Here is a 17,619-nt window from a genome sequence, read left to right as displayed (position 1 = left end):
TAACCTTTTCCACAGACTGCGCAGAGTTGGAAGCTACTGAAGGGTTAATTGCTGTTGGTTCACGCAGAGATAGGAGAAGCCCTTTGAGGGGCTCCTACCTCAGATCCAAACGTATTGGTTAAGGCTGAGGGCGGTTCTCTTGCAGAGCCTATTTCCTGTTCTGGATTAGTAAGGATTGGAGTACCTTCGGAGAGGAGCTTTAATCGCCTTTCACTGTGGCGCAAACAGATCAGAGAGGACTTGGTTTGAATGAAAAGGATGGTGCATGACTGCACCACGCCTCCTTGCGTTTAGAGAATAAGGAAAAAAAAAAGCATTTGCAGACAGGCAGTTTAACAGTCGCCTGGGCTGGTTCGAAAGGGGTCCACGTTGTTTGTGCTACAGCCAGGCTGACCCGGCATCACATGATGGGAGCTTTTTTCCTGATATGATGACATGAAGTGTATATCATTCAGCTCCTGCCTCCTTTAAAAGAGAAGACAGATCTTACTGACTGCATCGTTTCGTGCACATTTTGCCCCACCTTCCGTTTTATATTGGTAAAAATGTAATTATTGGGGGTAGCATGCAGCGCAGTGGTTAGCACTGGGACTGCGGCGCTGAGGACCCGGGTTCGAATCCCGGCCCTGGGTCACTGTCCGTGTGGAGTTTGCACATTCTCCCCGTGTCTGCGTGGGTTTCACCCCCCACAACCCAAAGATGTGCAGGTTAGGTGGATTGGCCACACTAAATTGCCCCTTAATTGGGAAAGAAAAATAATTGGCTACTCTTTTTGGAAAAAAAAAAAAAAAATTTTTTTAAAGTGTAATTATTGGGTCCCGATTGTGGGCTGTTGTTTTTTAAAATACGTAAACATTTTGACTCCTCTGTCACTGTAACCCCTTTTATTGAAGATCTGGCGTTTAATCTGATTGAGGGGAGAGGTGAAGGCGTCAAACCCCTACTGCCACAAAAATATTTATTTTCAAGTCGGTTAGCCAGCCAGCTGGTAATGGAATGTGTGACAGTTGTGTAAAAATCTCTGGCGGCCTCTTGAATGAATGCAAGAACTCAATTTGTTGTTTTACTCTGGATTTAACTGGCTACGTGCCTGTACCTGGCTCATTGGCAATTCCTTCCTTCCCCCCCCCCCCCAAATAAATCTCCCCAGGCCCACATTGACTGAATTTTACGAGTTTAATTTGTTCTGAAGATGAACCCATCGTCACTCACAAGCACGATTACTAGCTCAGGCCATGTAGGTTTTTGAGTTTCCCGTTGGCACCGAGATCATCACTGGTCAACCAACCAGACAAAGAAGTAGTTGCATTTATATAGTGCCTTTCACGCAATCTGAATGGCCCAGAGTGCTTTATGAATTGTGAAAGGTGTTAGAGCAATTAAAATTCTTTTTTTTTTCCTCCTGATCAGTCTGGGCCGAATTCGCCCAAGCCGTTGAGAGTGAGGTGACTGGGTAGGATGGTAGCAGGGCAGGGTCAGAGAGCCTGGAGCGGTGGTTAGGGGAGGCGGGAGTGTCGGGGGTAGTCAGAGGGTGATGAGAGGGTGAAGTCCAGGTGAGGGTGGGGCGGGGAGGGAGAGAGTGAATAAATGGGTTGGTGGAGAAGTGGGAAGGGTTGGGAGGAGCCATAAAGTGTCAGAGGAGGAGAGAGGTTGTGATGCAGAGGGTTGGGGCTGCTTGGGGTTAGGTCAGGGGCTGGCCACAATATCGTGGGGGAGTCGGGTGTTTGTAGTGTCAGTTGCATAGTTACCCGGGAGTGAGACGCGGTTTTTTCCTGGGTAACTATCAAAGGGAACTGAGTTGTAACCCTCCAAAATCCCTGACTCCAACTCAAGAGTTGGAGACTTTATTGGAGGGTCCCCCTGGAAGTTGAAATTGCCCCGGCAATTCCTGTGGAGCCCTTGCATTGGGATATCTGAAGGGTCCCATAAAGTATAAATTAAGAGAGGTGAATACTCAGCGAGACCTTGGTGTCCTCGTGCATCAGTCACTGAAAGTAAGGGCGCAGGTACAGCAGGCAGTAAAGACGGCAAGTGGTATGTTGGCCTTCATCACGAGAGGATTTGAGCACGGGAATAGGGATGTTTTAGTGCAATTGTATAGGGTGAGGCCACACCTGGAGTATTGTGTGCAGTTTTGGTGTCCTTATCTGACGAAGGATGTTCTTGCTACAGAGGGAGTTGCAGCGAAGGTTTACCAGGCTGATTCCTGGGATGGCGGGACAGTCATACGATGAGAGACTACGTCGGGTAGGATTATGTTCATTGAAGTGAGAGGGGATCTCCTAGAAACATAGAAAATTCTAACAGGGTTAGGCAGGATAGATTCAGAAAGAACGTTCCCGATGGTGGGGTAGTCCTGAACTGGGGGTCACAGTTTGAGGATAAGGGGTAAACCTTTCAGTACTGAGGTGAGAGAAGGAGAAATTTCTTCAGCAGAGAGTAGAATTCACTGCCACAGAAAGTAGTTGAGGCAGAACGGTGGCACAGTGGGTAGCACTGCTGCATCACGGAACCAGCGACCTGAGTTCAATTCCAGCCTTTGGTGTCTGTGCGGCGTTTGCATTTTCCCCCAGTGTCTGTGTGGGTTTCCTCCGGGTGCCCCAGCTTCCTTCCATAGTCCAAAGATGTGCAGGTTAGGCGGGGGAGTGGGCCTGGGTGGGGTGCTCTTTCAGAGGATCGGTGCAGACTCGATGGGCTGAATGGCCTCCTTCTGCACTGTAGGGATTCTATGATTCCAAGAGGGAGTTAGACATCGCACTTGCGGCTAAAGGGATATGGGAGGAGGGGTGGGGGAAGGCGGGATCAGGGTATTGAGTTGTATGATCAGCCACGATCATAATGGCGGAGCAGGCTCGAAGGGCCGAATGGCCTCCTCCTCCTACTTTCTATGGGTATTTATTCCAGGGTTCGTCTGCTCTCTGGAGAGCCGGAGACCGCACCATCCGGGCCAAATTGTGTTTCGAAAGGTGACGGATGTTCTCCCCAGTGTGCTGGTCATTAATATATATGTACCCATTTTAAAAAAAAGCAGGTTAGCACGAAAGCTGAGTGGGTTAGCCCTGTTGCCTCACGGCACCGAGGTCCCAGGTTCGATTCCGGCCCTGGGTCACTGTCCGTGTGGAGTTTCCACATTCTCCCCGTGTTTGCGTGGGTTTCGCCCCCACAAACCAAAGATGTGCAGGGTAGGTGGATTGGCCACACTAAATTGCCCCTTAATTGGAAAAAACAAATTGGGTACACTAAATTTATCTTAAAAAAGCAGGTTGTCTGGCATGCATCTTGTTGCTTTCTGTGGGAGGAACTTGCACGTTCTCCCTGTGTCTGCGTGGGTTTCCTCCGTGTGCTCCGGTTTCCTCCCACAGTCCAACGGCATGCAGGTTAGGTGGGTTGGCCATGATAAGGGGCTGGTTTAGCACAGTGGGCTAAAACAGCTGGCTTGTAATGCAGAATGAAGCCAGCAGCGTGGGTTCAATTCCCGTAATGGCCTCCCCGAACAGGCACCGGAATGTGGCGACTGGGGGCTTTTCACAGTAACTTCATTGAAGCTTCCTTGTGACAATAAGTGATTATTGTTATAATGAATTGCCCTTCGTGACCAAAAAGGTTAGGAAGGTTATTGGGGTACGGGGGTAGGGTGGAACTGAGGGCTTAAGTGGTCCGGTGCAGATTCGATGGGCCGAATGGCCTCCTGCACTATATGTTCTATGTTGCTCCCTGACCCAAGTATTCCCGGCACTTTCTGTCTATATGGCAAGTTAATAGTTGCTGGAAGTAAATTAATTTGAGCTTCTTCAAAGCTCCTTGTTTTAATTGGATTACAGATTAAAAATGAATGAGGTGTATAAAGCACAAGTGACACACAATGGGCAGGGCGTCTGTACTTTTAGACTTTCCCCAATACAGCAACATTAAGCTATTAATAACCTCGACAGTGCAAAAAAAAAGATTCAATTACAACAAAGCCTTTGTACTTCGAGCAAGTTAATGAGCTTAAGCACTTGTTCACAAAAAAGCATTCTTTAACAATACAATACATTATGCAGCCGTGTGGTGCAGGCACCTTCCCGTAATTACCTCCCCTCCCCAGGCGCATTCCTGGCCTTGTCTGCACCATCTCGGCTAGTGGGAGTTGAAGAAAGGTAAGTGATATACTCCAGGGCACTTGCAAATATCTCACAGACTAATGACTCAAGGACCCAATGACTGAAAAGAATCTCTCACTCTTGCTCCAGGATGATGTGCAGCATGAGTGGATCAACGGAGGGCGACCAAAATACGAAAAATAAAAAAAAATGTTCAGAATGTTAAAAATGAATCGAGGGAGAACGGCAGCGAGCTTAATCAGTCGATTCTGCAGTCTGTCAGATGCGAGCATTCCCCCTCAGATGTTTTTTTAAAAACCAGAACACCGTCCCTAACAATCATCATTCATTAGCTTGATAAGCGTTGACTGAGCAACAAGGGGAACTGTCTGGGCTATAAAACCACTCCTCTTTCCCAACAACTCCAGAAGATGTTGTAATCAAAATTTTGGGCCCAGTACCAATTGGAACTTTTAACCCATTTAACGACTGGATCTTCTGCATCAGACTGGATGCTGCGCATATCAGAAGGAATATGCTGTGGTTGCACACGATTACTTAGCATTGTCACAAGGATTTTGGTGAAATGTGATTCCATGGAATCTTCATGGAAAATCACGTGCATGCCTGGAGTAACTGATTGCTGCTGTTTTGGCACTTCTCCCAAGTGATTGTTATGTACTTTTGTGATCCCAGGTATTGGCAGTTCCGTGTTTGCATTCCCACTGGATCTGATTCCGTCCTCCGTCTTTGCCCACACAGCCAACAGGAATCCCTGGGAACAGTAATTTATCTGCACTCCCTTCTCTTCTACCACCGTGCGCTCCCCCAGCCCAGCCTGGGCTCCTCTCCATATCGAATGATTGCTGCGTGCTTGACACGATTGTGACAAAGGTCTATGTGCTTGGCGCAGAGTGGAGATCAAGGCTGGAATCCTCCAGTCTCCACTGTGGCTAAGCGGTAGCACGCTGATCTTTCAGTCAGACGGTTGAGAGTGGATGTCCTATCCTGGGGAGTGCTTAGTAGATGCTGATACCTCATTGATAATGCCTATATTCAGGCAGGATGTCAAACTGATACCTGCCGCTTCCACCCTCTCAGGTGGATGTAAAACGTCCGTTGGCACATTCTGGGAAAACACATTTACGCTTGTTAGAGGCGACTACATTCATACACAGGGACCTGTTCTCTATAAGCAAAAGAAACACGTTCAAGGCCTTGCACCTTTTATTTTGAATTTCCCAGGATCTTAGGGAACCTCTAATTCCTCCTTGACCAGTCCAGAGAACCATCGAATTCCTGGGCCATTCAGCCCATCGAGTCTGCACCGACCCTCTGAAAGAACATCCTATCCCCGTAACCACATAACTCCCACCTAACCTGTGCATCTTTTTCACAAGGGGCAATTTAGCACAGCCAATCCACCTGACCTGCACATTTTTGGACAGAGTCAGCGTGCCAATCAATCAGCACCCTCTCCTCCTGCGGTATAATTGACTGTTCAAAATTTGGTATTCCCCGTGATTGGCCTGATGAGTCCAAGACGAATAGCTTCAGCAGCATGTCTCTTTTTGCAGCAATATTCTAGAGCAGGGGCAATCTCCCCTGTGCCCTGCCAATATTTATCCTTCAAACCACCAGCATCAGAAATGCATTATCTGGTAAATCCGCTGCATTCATTGGGGTTTTACGGGCCTGCATTTGTTTCTGATTGGGTGCAGAACAAGGGGGTTTGTGCAGCTAGTGGCAACAGCAAAGTAGATTGTCCAGACTTACTAAGATCAGTGCAAAACCATGATTTTTCATTCAGCCTGAGATTGGAATTTGGGGAGACAAAATAACAATGCAGAACGCAATGGAAACCAGTTCTCTCCTCTTGTATCGTATTCACCTTTTCCAGTGGCTTCATTGAGGGAGTACTTGTGCTCATTGATTGCTTAGGGTATAGCATATTTGGTTGTAGTTATTGGAAACTACAACTGAGCTGAGGATAATAATCTTTAGGGCAGCACGGTAGCACAAGTGGATAGCACTGTGGCTTCACAGCGCCAGGGTCCCAGGTTCGATTCCCCGCTGGGTCACTGTCTGTGCGGAGTCTGCACGTTCTCCCCGTCTGCATGGGTTTCCTCCGGGTGCTCCCGTTTCCTCCCACAGTCCAAAGATGTGCAGGTTAGGTGGATTGGCCATTTTAAATTGCTCTTAGTGACCAAAAAGGTTAGGAGGGGTCATTGGGTTACGGAGATAGGGTGGAAGTGAGGGCTTAAGTGGGTCGGTGCAGACTCGATGGGCCGAATCTGCACTGTATGTTCTATGTTCTTTATTAGTGTCACAATTAGGCTTACATTAACACTGCAATAAAGTTACTGTGAAAATCCCCGAGTCGCCACACTCCGACGCCTGTTCAGGTACACGGAGGCTGCTGAACTGTCTTAATGAGTTAGATGTAGATACATGGTAGGTTTTATTCTTTATGGATTTTGAAATTAATTTTGGAAAAAGCGGTTACAGGTATGGGAAACTACTGGATAACGGTGGACCTGTTTGGGGATATTTTCTTGCAATCAATTTCTCCCGCGGATGGAGGTGGCTAGCACGAGGGGACATAGCCTTAAATTGAGGGGTAATAGATATAGGACAGAGGTCAGAGGTGGTTTTTTTACGCAAAGAGTGGTGAGGCCGTGGAATGCCCTACCTGCAACAGTAGTGAACTCGCCAACATTGAGGGCATTTAAAAGTTTATTGGATAAGCATATGGATGATAATAGCATAGTGTAGGTTAGATGGCCTTTAGTTTTTTTCCATGTCGGTGCAACATCGAGGGGCGAAGGGCCTGTACTGCGCTGTATCGTTCTATGTTCTATGCTCGAAACGGTTTGAGACGATGAATGCTTGAGGGGAGAAAACAGTGAAGGTTCCCCCGTCCCTGGGTGGTCTCGAACCACCATCCTTTGGGTTAACAGCAAAATGCACTGACCAGTTAAGCCACAGAGACCAGACAGCGGCATGGTAGCACAGTGGTTAGCACAGTAGCTTCACAGCTCCAGGGTCCCAGGTTCGATTCCCGGCTTGGGTCACTGTGTGCGGAGTCTGCACGTTTCCCCGTGTCTGAGTGGGTTTCCTCCGGGTGCTCTGGTTTCCTACCACGGCCCAAAGACGTGCAGGTTAGGTGGATTGGCCGCGCTAAATTGCCCTCGGTGTCCAAAAGGGTTGGGTGGGGTTACGGGGGCTTAAGTGGGGTGCTCTTTCCAGGGGCCGGCGCTGACTCAATGGGCCAGATCGCTTCCTTCTGCACCGTATCAGCGAGTTGAAATGAAATGAAAATCGATTATTGTCACAAGTAGGCTTCAAATGAAGTTACTGTGAAAAGCCCCTAGTCGCCACATTCCGGCGCCTGTTCGGGGAGGCTGGTACGGGTAAGCTTCAGGTTGCTGCTACCGGAATGGCAATTGTTCTCCATCAGTTTACCTATTCCAAAATAAAAGATGGGACATTCATTGGGGATACATGGGAGCAGTCTGATCCCACACACATCCATGTCACCGGGAACCAGCTCTCCTACAACTGGTGCCATCTCCCTTTGAGGCTCGGCCTGTGGTTGCATGGCAGCGAGTCAGACATTGCCAGCAACAAGAATTGGGAATGTTCCCGATAGTGCGTCGGACTCCAGCGCCCATTCCCTTAGGGCCTCCCAGTGCAGCTGTGCTGCCGTTCAAACCTTTGTGCTGAGCAGCAGCCGCAAGCAAGAGGTGGGCGATTTGATAAACCTCTGGCTCAGTGCCAACAGGGCGCCGCCCGTCCTTGGAGTAGTGATGGCAATATGTATTCGTCGTGTGTCCTATGTTTTTTCATGTATGGAACGACCTGTCTGCACTGTACAACCGAAACCCAGTTTCCTCCGGGTGCTCCGGTTTCCTCCCACAGTCCAAAGATGTGCGGGTTAGGTGGATTGGCCATGCTAAATTGCCCGTAGTGTCCTAATAGTAAGGTTAAGGGGGGGGGGGGGGGGGGGGGGGGTTGTTGGGTTACGGGTATAGGGTGATCATTGCTCGGCACAACATCGAGGGCCGAAGCACTGTTCTGTGCTGTACTGTTCTATGTTCTAAAGCAATACTTTTCACTGTAACCCCGGTACACGTGACAATAAATCAATTCCAAATCTAAGGGACACTGCAACTGGGAATCTCAGTGTCAGCTCTTTCCCCATGGTCATCAGGTCGTGGCTTCAAGCCTCAACTCGGAGGTTTTAGCACCTAATCCAGCCCAGCGCTGTCCTTGGGTCGGCACGTTGAAACGAGGACCTGTCTGGAAAATCGGGAGGGCACAAAAGATCTCGTGACGCAGAAGCAGATTATCGGATTACTGTTTGTGGGATCTTGCTGTGCGCAAATATTTCGCTACATTACAATGCAGCAGCGACTGCATTTGGAAAGCGGATTTAATTGGGTGTAATATACTTGGGAGGTCGCAGGCGGTGTTTCTAAATTGTAAGTTCCTTTACAACTCCTTTTTTTCTGCCACAACGCATAGCTGTTCCTTGATGGGAGGCAGTCTCCCAGTGGCCGTTCTACCTGTGGACATGTAAGCTCAATCGATGTGGTGGCAGAGCAGAGGGGAGCTATATTGATCACTCTGCCTTAACCCCTCATTCAGATCTGAGCCCCCCCCCTCCCACCATGCCCAACTGCATTCCCTAATCTAGTACCAGGCGTGTAAGTATTCATTCTGTTTGAGGCATAGCATGTCCAGATATCCAGTCATTCATGACTGGGAAAAGTGCACAAAGGCAGACTGATTTATTGCTTTCCCTCGGGCAGATACGTTTGGTCTGCCTTACTACTCTACTTAGAAGTGCACTACAAAAAACAAAGCTAAGGTCACTGTAACCGAGGTCAGCGTGGCCAAGACGAAAGAACGTACCAGAGTACAGCCTGAACTGTGGACTATACACAAACTGAGTTAAATCTGAGATGGGTACAATTTTACTATGACAGCAACTTCTGTCTGACTCTCTCTTTCCCCCGCCTCTCTTCCCACCCCGTCCTCTCTCTCCCCCCGCTCCTCGATTTCCCCCCTAGCTCCTCTATTCCCCGTCGCTCCTGGATTCCCCCCTCGCTCCTCGACTCGCTCCTCGACTCCCCCTCGCTCCTCGACTCCCCCTCGCTCCTCGACTCCCCCTCGCTCCGCGACTCCCCCTCGCTCCGCGACTCCCCCTCGCTCCTCGACTCCCCCCTCGCTCCTCGACTCCCCCCTCGCTCCTCGACTCCCCCCTCGCTCCTCGACTCCCCCCTCGCTCCTCGACTCGCTCCTCGACTCCCCCCTCGCTCCTCGACTCGCTCCTCGACTCCCCCCTCGCTCCTCGACTCTCCTCGCTCTCGATTCTCCTCGATTCCCCCTCTATTCCCCGTTGCTCCTCGACTCCCCCTCGCTCCTCGACTCCCCTCGCTCCCCCTCGACTCCCCCTCGCTCCCCCTTGACTCCCCCTCGCTCCTCGACTCCCCCTCGCTCCTCGACTCCCCCTCGCTCCTCGATTCCCCACTCGCTCCTCGATTCCGTCCTCGCTCCTCGATTCCCCTCTCGCTCCTCGACTCCCCCATGCTCCTCGATTCCCCCACCTCGACTCTCCTCGCTCTTGATTTCCCCCCATGACTCTCCCCCTCCTCGATTTCCCCCCTCCTCGACTCTCCCCCTTTTCGATTCTCCTTGCTCCTCGATTTCCCCCCCTCCTCAACTCTCCTTGATTCCCCCTCGCTCCTCGATTTCACCCAAACTCCCCGATTCCCTCGCTCCTCAATTTCCCCCCCCCCCCCCCTCCTGGATTCTCCCTCGCTCCTGGATTCTCCCCTCCCTCCTCGATTCTCCCCTCGCTCCTTGCTTCCCCCCAGCTCCTCGCTTCCCCCCACCTCGACTCTCCTCGCTCTTGATTTCCCTCCCCTCGACTCTCCCCCTTCTTGATTCTCCTTGCTCCTCGATTTCCCCCCCTCCTCGATTCTCCTTGATTCCCCCTCGCTCCTCAATTGCCCCCTCGCTCCTCAATTTCCCCCTCGCTCCTCGATTCCCCACTCACTCCCTGATTCCCTCGCTCCTCAATTTTCCCCCCTCCTTGATCCTCCCTCGCTCCTCGATTCCCCCTCGCTCCTCGATTCCCCACTCGCTCCTCGATTCCGTCCTCGCTCCTCGATTCCCCTCTTGCTCCTCGACTCCCCCATGCTCCTCGATTCCCCCACCTCGACTCTCCTCGCTCTTGATTTCCCCCCTTGACTCTCCCCTCCTCGATTTCCCCCCTCCTCGACTTCCCCCCTCCTCGACTCTCCCCCTTCTCGATTCTCCTTGCTCCTCGATTTCCCCCCCTCCTCAACTCTCCTTGATTCCCCCTCGCTCCTCGATTTCACCCAAACTTCCCGATTCCCTCGCTCCTCAATTTCCCCCCCCCCCTCCTGGATTCTCCCCTCGCTCCTCGATTCTCCCCTCGCTCCTTGCTTCCCCCCAGCTCCTCTCTTCCCCCCACCTCGACTCTCCTCGCTCTTGATTTCCCTCCCCTCGACTCTCCCCCTTCTTGATTCTCCTTGCTCCTCGATTTCCCCCCCCTCCTCGATTCTCCTTGATTCCCCCTCGCTCCTCAATTTCCCCCTCGCTCCTCAATTTCCCCGTCGCTCCTCGATTCCCCCTCACTCCCTGATACCCTCGCTCCTCAATTTTCCCCCCTCCTTGATCCCCCCTCACTCCTGGATTCTCCCCTCACTCCTGGATTCTCCCCTCGCTCCTGGATTCTCCCCTTGCTCCTGGATTCTCCCCTTGCTCCTGGATTCTCCCCTTGCTCCTGGATTCTCCCCTTGCTCCTGGATTCTCCCCTTGCTCCTGGATTCTCCCCTTGCTCCTGGATTCTCCCCTCGCCCCTCATTTTCGCCCCTCGTTTTCCCCTCGCTCCTGGATTCCCCCTTCGCTCCTGGATTCCCCCCTTGCTCCTCGATTTCCCCCCTCACTCCTGGATTCCCCATCGCCCGTCGATTTCCCCCTCTTGCTTTTCCGTGCTCTCTCGCCTTTCTCCTCTGATAATGACCCTCGCTCTTTCATGCACATTTACTTCTATCTCTATCTTCCTTGCTCACTTTTATTTCTCTTTTTCTCTTTATCTGAGATAGAAACGAAGTTAAGGAAAGCACCATAAAAAAATAGACTTCCTAATTTACTGCTGCTCCATAATTTCCTTTATGACTAATACAAAACATTTTTAAAAGTTTTTGAATTCTAGATTAAGTACCATTGGTGAAGGTAGCAGCTGGTGATATCAAATCACAACAGTAACAGAGATTGAGTTGATCCTTGTCCATCTGGTGATCTGATATATGTAGGACGCTCGTTCATTTCTTGGACCGCAGACCTATGTCGAAGGGGCACACTGATTGCAATTGCATACACCATGAAGGAATGCACTTGGAACTGCTGTGGTGTGGAATTTAAGAGAGAGGGAGAGAGAGCACAGGGGAAGAAAGAAATGGACAATGAGACCAGTATTGAGACTGACTGGGTACAGCTCTTACCTGTGCTCAATAATGCGCTAGTACTGTCAAAGTTTCAGACCAATTTCAGCCAAATGCATCTTTAGTATCATTACTATATGCAGTTGCTGATGCCCACCCCTTTCCATCTGTTAGAATATAGCCCACTTCATTGGTTCCTGTTATTTTTCATTTTAACTGCATGCCAAAAGATGAATGTCTTAAAAAGAGATCAAAATATTTCATTATCCCGTGGAAAAATATGTTGCCTTTTGGTAAAGACAAAAGCCCATCATCTTGGGATTGTGGACTTATGACAGTCCAGTGCAATCCTGCGGATGTGCAACGTTGCTGGAGCTGCTGTTTCTTGGATAAGACACTTGTCTTTGAATGCGGAACATCCCATGGCGCTATTTTGAAGAAGAGCAGGAACAAAGAACAAAGAAGCTTTCCCCCATGTCCATTTACTCCTCAACCGACACCGGTGAAAGAGATCATCTGGTCATTATCATGTTACTGCTTGAGGGAGAATGGCTCTTGGTATGTCCTTGGGTTGCGAAAGATGCTGTGGAAATGCAAGGTTTTAATTAAAAATCTTTATCCCAGTTTACAGATTCTCTTATTTTCTTGCTCCGTTCTTTATTTAAAAAAAAAAAGTTTTTTAAATTTAGAGCAGCCAATTCATTGTTCAAATTAAGGGGCAATTTAGCGTGGCCCATCCACCTACCCTGCACATCTTTGGGTTGTGGGGGCGAGACCCACGCAGACACAGGGAGAATGCGCGAACTTCACACGGACATTGACCCAGGGCCGGGATTCGAACCCGGGTCCCTAGTGCTGTGAGGCTGGAGTGCTAACCCCTGTGCTACCCAACGGTTGTGTAGTGGTAATGCCGCTGGACTGATACCAGGCTAATGCTCTGTGGACATGGGTTGATGTCCCACCACGGCAGCTGATGTAATTTGAATTCAGTCAATAAATCTGCAAATAAAACTATCACTGATTGCTGCTCTTTATGGATTAATGTCCTTTAGGGAAGGAAATCTACTTCCTGGTCAGATCCGCACTTAACTGCCCTCTGAAATTGCCCAACATGCCACCTGGTTCAAGGTAAATCAGGAGTGGGCAACAAATGCTGGCCTTGACAGCATTCGCACGAAAGAATAAAGACATTTTTTAAAAACTCACCTCCTAGACACCTCACATTCTTTCCACAGCTTCCCCTCACCCCTCTTCGAAAGCAGCCTGTAACCCATCTCCTGTACCATGTTTTTTGGCCACCCCAAACTTTGATTTTCTAAGTTGAAGATGCGATTTACGCAAGAGCAAGTTTGAGGAAGACCGGTGAGAGGATGCGATGGTTTAGGAAAGCTAAGTGGGTATGTGACAGCAAACATTTCAAGGCTTTTTACATTGCAGACTGAAGACGGGAGGAGGTTTGTAATCCTGGGACCAGTTGAAGTGGAAAATATCGCAATTGAATTTTCTGCCCGCTGATTTAAAGACAATGTATTGCGCTGCAGTAAAATTCTCCATTTCTGTCCTTCCCGTTGACATCTTTTTTGCAAGTGGCTAGTAGATCCAGAAAGAGAAGAAAACTTAATGATGGGTTTTGGGGCACACAAAAATAGTCTGCCAAAAAAAACATTGTTAACCTGACCGTGATCCGAATAGGGATGATCTCTTGTTCAGACCTTGGTATCGTAACTCAAAAATCAAGGATCTTGAGAATGTGCAGGCTTCATGTGGCTTATCTGAACCAAACCATCGTCTCGGGGCAGAAAATGACAAGTGCAGGCTCACGAAAAGCATAACCCAGCGAAACCACAGTGTAACATTTCAAAAGGGTGAAAAAAAGATCCCTTAATTACAGTATAGCTCTTACTGAACAGATTGCCGTTATGATTGGCGCGATGTACAGTTAAATCTCTAGATTGGGTTACAAGTCATTCTATGCTGAGGCAGTCGGTGTTTTAACAAAGGGCGTAGTATTGTAAGTCCAATAGATAGAATTAGATTTTCACCACAGTGTCTATCTGCATATCACGTACATCCGTTGAATCTGATCGGTTAACCTGGTGCTTTTGTTCGCATAGACTGCATTTGGCAATGGGCTAAACTGTTACGTAAATGTGTCACAGACTGGGCCAGTCTAAGGCTGGAAGCCTGTCATTAATCTTGCTATTGCCAGACTTTGTGTACGCACGATGCTGTGTGCGCTGTTGTTTTGTTTAAAAGTGTGCTGTCTTTCCCTGTACAGTCCATTACCAGAACACTGACCAGCGTCATCAACCAATAAAACAAATTTATAGGGCAGCACGGTGGCGCTGTGGGTTAGCCCTGCTGCCTCACGCCGCCGAGGTCCCAGGTTCGAATCCTGGCCCTGGGTCACTGTCCATGTGGATTTTGCACATTCTCCCTGTGTCTGCGTGGGTTTCACCCCCACAACCCAAAGATGTGCAGGGTAGGTGGATTGGCCATGCCAAATTGCTCCTTAATTGGAAGAAAATAATTGGGTACTCTAAATTTATAAATAAATAAATAAAACAAATTTACACATACACCACTCTTCTTTAATCGGCACGACGCGAAACAGGAACTTGAATACAAAATGTACTTTTTAATGAAAGGAAGAACGTAATTCAATTATATTGTTCCTGTGTCCATAAGACCTTTTGGATTTCATTTATTGTCACGTGTACCGAGGTACAGTGAAAAGTATTGTTCCATACAGGAAAAAACAGACATACGATAAATACACAAAGTAAATACGTAGACACAGACATCGGACGAAGCATAGAGTGTAGTACTACTCAGTAGAGAAGATATGTGGAGAGATCAGTTCAGTCCATAAAAGGGCCATTCAGGAGTCTGGTAATAGCGGGGAGGAAGCTGTTTAAATCTGTTCGTGCACGTTTTTGCATATTTTGCCCGATGGATGAGATAATAATCCGGGTGGGAGGAGTCTTTGATTAAGCTGCCCGTTTTCCCACGGCAGTGGGAGGTGTAGACAGAGTCAATGGATGGGAGGCGGTTTTGCGGGATGGACTGGGCTGTGTTTATCACTATCTGTAGTTCTTACGGTCTTGGGCCAAGCAGTTGCCATACCAGGTTGTGAGGCAGCCAGATAGGACGCTTTCTATGGTGCATTTGTAAAAATTGAGTCAATGCGGACATGCCAAATTTCCTCACTTTCCTGAAGAAGTACAGGCGCTGTTGTAATTTCTTGGTCATAGCGTCAACGTGGGTGGACCAGGGCAGATTGTCGGTGATGTGCACATATAGGAATTTGAAGCTGTCAGCCATCTCCGCCGTGGCACCCATTGATGTAGACAGGGGTGTGTACGACACTTCACTTCCTGAAGTCAATGACCAGCTCCTTATGTTTTTCTGACATTCTAGTCTTTAAGATGCCCACCAGTTCTGAAATATCCCGAGGGTACACGTGGATCACCACCCGCTTGCTTCATCTCCAGGGTCGTCTGCAATGACTTCCCTCTCTGCCTCTACAAACCTTCTTAAAAAAAAAGCCAATTCTCCTATTGTCTGGAGTGCAATTCCGCAGATACCCGTGACCAGCTGGGTGTTCCTCTGAGGGAGGTTAACGGCATGGAGGCAATGCAGCTGAGCAAGTCCCAAAGTCGACACGCACTTTTCATCAGCAATAAGAGAGAGGCAATAAGGAAAGGGTATCTTGAATTTCTATAGCACCTCTCAACATCGGGCATTTCAATGCACTTTGCAGTCAACGATTTTTAAATTGGAGTCATTGTTATAATGTAGGAAATGTGGCAACCAGTTTGTACACAGCAGGCTCCCAAAATAGCAAAGTGATAACGGCCAGTTATTCTGTTTTAGTGCGGTTCGTTGAGGGATAAATTGGGGGCATGGACCAAATGGCTCCCTTATCACTGAAAACGAAAATCTACTTGAGTGGGTGTTTAACGGCCCCGTGGACTTGGTTGAGGTTTAGGATATTTCATGTCTGTCCAAGATGAGAGTTCTCAACATGTCTCCAATCTGTTATCTCCACAATTGTATAATCCTCCAAGGACTCTGTGTTCCTCTAATTCTGGCCTATTGTGCATCCCTGATTTCCTCGTCCCTCTCTCTCACTCGCCACCCATTCTCTCTCTCACTCTCCTTCAGCTGTGGGATTTCCTGCCTAAACCCCTCTGTGTCTCTACATCTCTCTCATTGTTTAAGTCAAGACACACCTTAAATCATAACTCTTTAAACGCCATTGATCACCTTTCTTAATATCTCCTTGGTGTGTCGGTTTTTATCTGATGGTTTTCCTATGAAAATGCTTTGGGATGTTTAGCTATGTTAACTATTGTTGACCAGCATCACCAGACAAGTTAGCTTGCTATCTCTGCTGTTTATGGGATGTTGATGATGATGCGACCATCAATTCACTCTGAGACACGAGTTGGAGTAAACTGTGGCTTTAATCGGCTTGCAACTGAGCCTGCCTGCGACTGCACGATTCCGAGGGTGGTCTCGCAGGACCGCAGCACTTATACTCCCTAAAGGGGGCGGAGCCCTGTACATGCTCCTCATCTCCCCCTGTGGGCAGAGCCGCACAGTGGCTCACAGATGGGGCCCACAGGGACAACAGTAAGGTACAGTGTGTATTACCAGTTACACATTCACCACAGAAGACAAAAAATGGCTCAAGTATACAGGCTCCGTGTAGAGGCCAGTTGTTTTTAAACTAAAGTTTGTTTTCCCATTTTTTCCCTGTCCTGTTTTGCAGTCTGTTCAGTGTGTGGTCGGAGAGCCTGTACACCCAGCGGCATGTGCTGTCACGACGAATGCCTGGGAAGCTGCACGGCACCAGGCAGCGCTGCAAAGTGCGTGGCTTGCCGACACTACTACTATAACGGTGTGTGTATCAAAGACTGCCCGGCCGGCACCTACAAGTTCGAGGGGTGGCGCTGCGTGACCTTCTCCTTTTGTCAGACGCTGCACAACGAATGCAAACCATCCAAGGAGACGGAGTGCACCCAATACGTCATCCACAATGGAGAGTGCATGCCCGAGTGCCCCTCTGGATATATAGTGAACGTGACCAGGTAAGCGCACCCTGAGGTATGAGGTGGGCGAGAGATTTCTGACCATCAATAGATAACTGGTTTCTTGTAAAATCATCATGGCGGCGCGAGAGGAATTCGTAGAATTTACAGTGCAGAAGGAGGCCATTCGGCCCATCGAGTCTGCACCGGATCTTGGAAAGAGCACCCTACCTAAGGTCAACACCCCCACCCTATCCCCATAACCCAGTAACCCCACCCAACACTAAGGGCAATTTTGGACACTAAGGGCAATTTATCATGTCCAATCCACCTAACCTGCACATCTTTGGACTGTGGGAGGAAACCGGAGCACCCGGAGGAAACCCACGCACATACGGGGAGGATGTGCAGACTCCGCACAGACAGTGACCCAAGCCGGAATTGAACCTGGGACCCTGGAGCTGTGAAGCCATTGTGCTATCCACAGTGCTACCGTGCTGCCCTGTTAATGGTGTAAATAGGAACATAGGGCATAGGGGGAGGGGTAGACCATTTGGTCCTTTCAGCCTGCCCGGCCATTTGATAAGATGGTGACTGATCTGGTTGTTGTTGGAACTTCACCTTTCGTACCCCCTGCAAAGAAAACAAACTTGTCAATCAGCAGTCTTAGCCGTGAATAAATTCAGTGACCCAGCCTCCATTGCTTTCTGGGGAAGAGAATTCCACGCACTAACAATCCTCTTAAGAGGAAATATCTTTCCTCATTTCCATCTTTACAAAGTGAGACCTCTTACTCTTAAACTGTATTCTCTTAGTCTCCCCACAAGAAAAAAACATCCTCCATGTGTCTATCCTATCGAGTCGCTCCCAGGGATTTGCTCACTTAATCCATCTATGTCGCTTTCAGGCTCTTTACCTCCTTGACAACTTATTTCCTTACCTTTCTTGGTGTCGTCAGAAAGCTTAGCTATCAAACGTTTGGTCCCTTCATCCAGGTCAATTATATAGATTATAAATAGTTGA

General features: G+C 48.9%; 1 protein-coding gene across 2 annotated transcripts in view; it reads left to right on the top strand.

The window, feature by feature from the left end:
- LOC119953562 (insulin receptor-like) overlaps window positions 1-17,619 on the top strand; it is a 258,898-nt gene that overhangs the window by 165,649 nt on the left and 75,630 nt on the right. For both annotated transcript variants that reach the window (XM_038777953.1, XM_038777954.1), the window contains exon 3: window positions 16,338-16,656. In XM_038777953.1, coding sequence (XP_038633881.1) covers window positions 16,338-16,656 — 319 coding nt within the window. The remainder of the gene's footprint in view (window positions 1-16,337; window positions 16,657-17,619) is intronic.

The sequence above is a fragment of the Scyliorhinus canicula genome, chromosome 18 (assembly GCF_902713615.1).
Source record: "Scyliorhinus canicula chromosome 18, sScyCan1.1, whole genome shotgun sequence".
Taxonomy (NCBI): Eukaryota; Metazoa; Chordata; class Chondrichthyes; order Carcharhiniformes; family Scyliorhinidae; genus Scyliorhinus; species Scyliorhinus canicula.
Note: the sequence above shows the minus strand (reverse complement) of the source record. Positions and strands in the feature narration are given on the sequence as shown.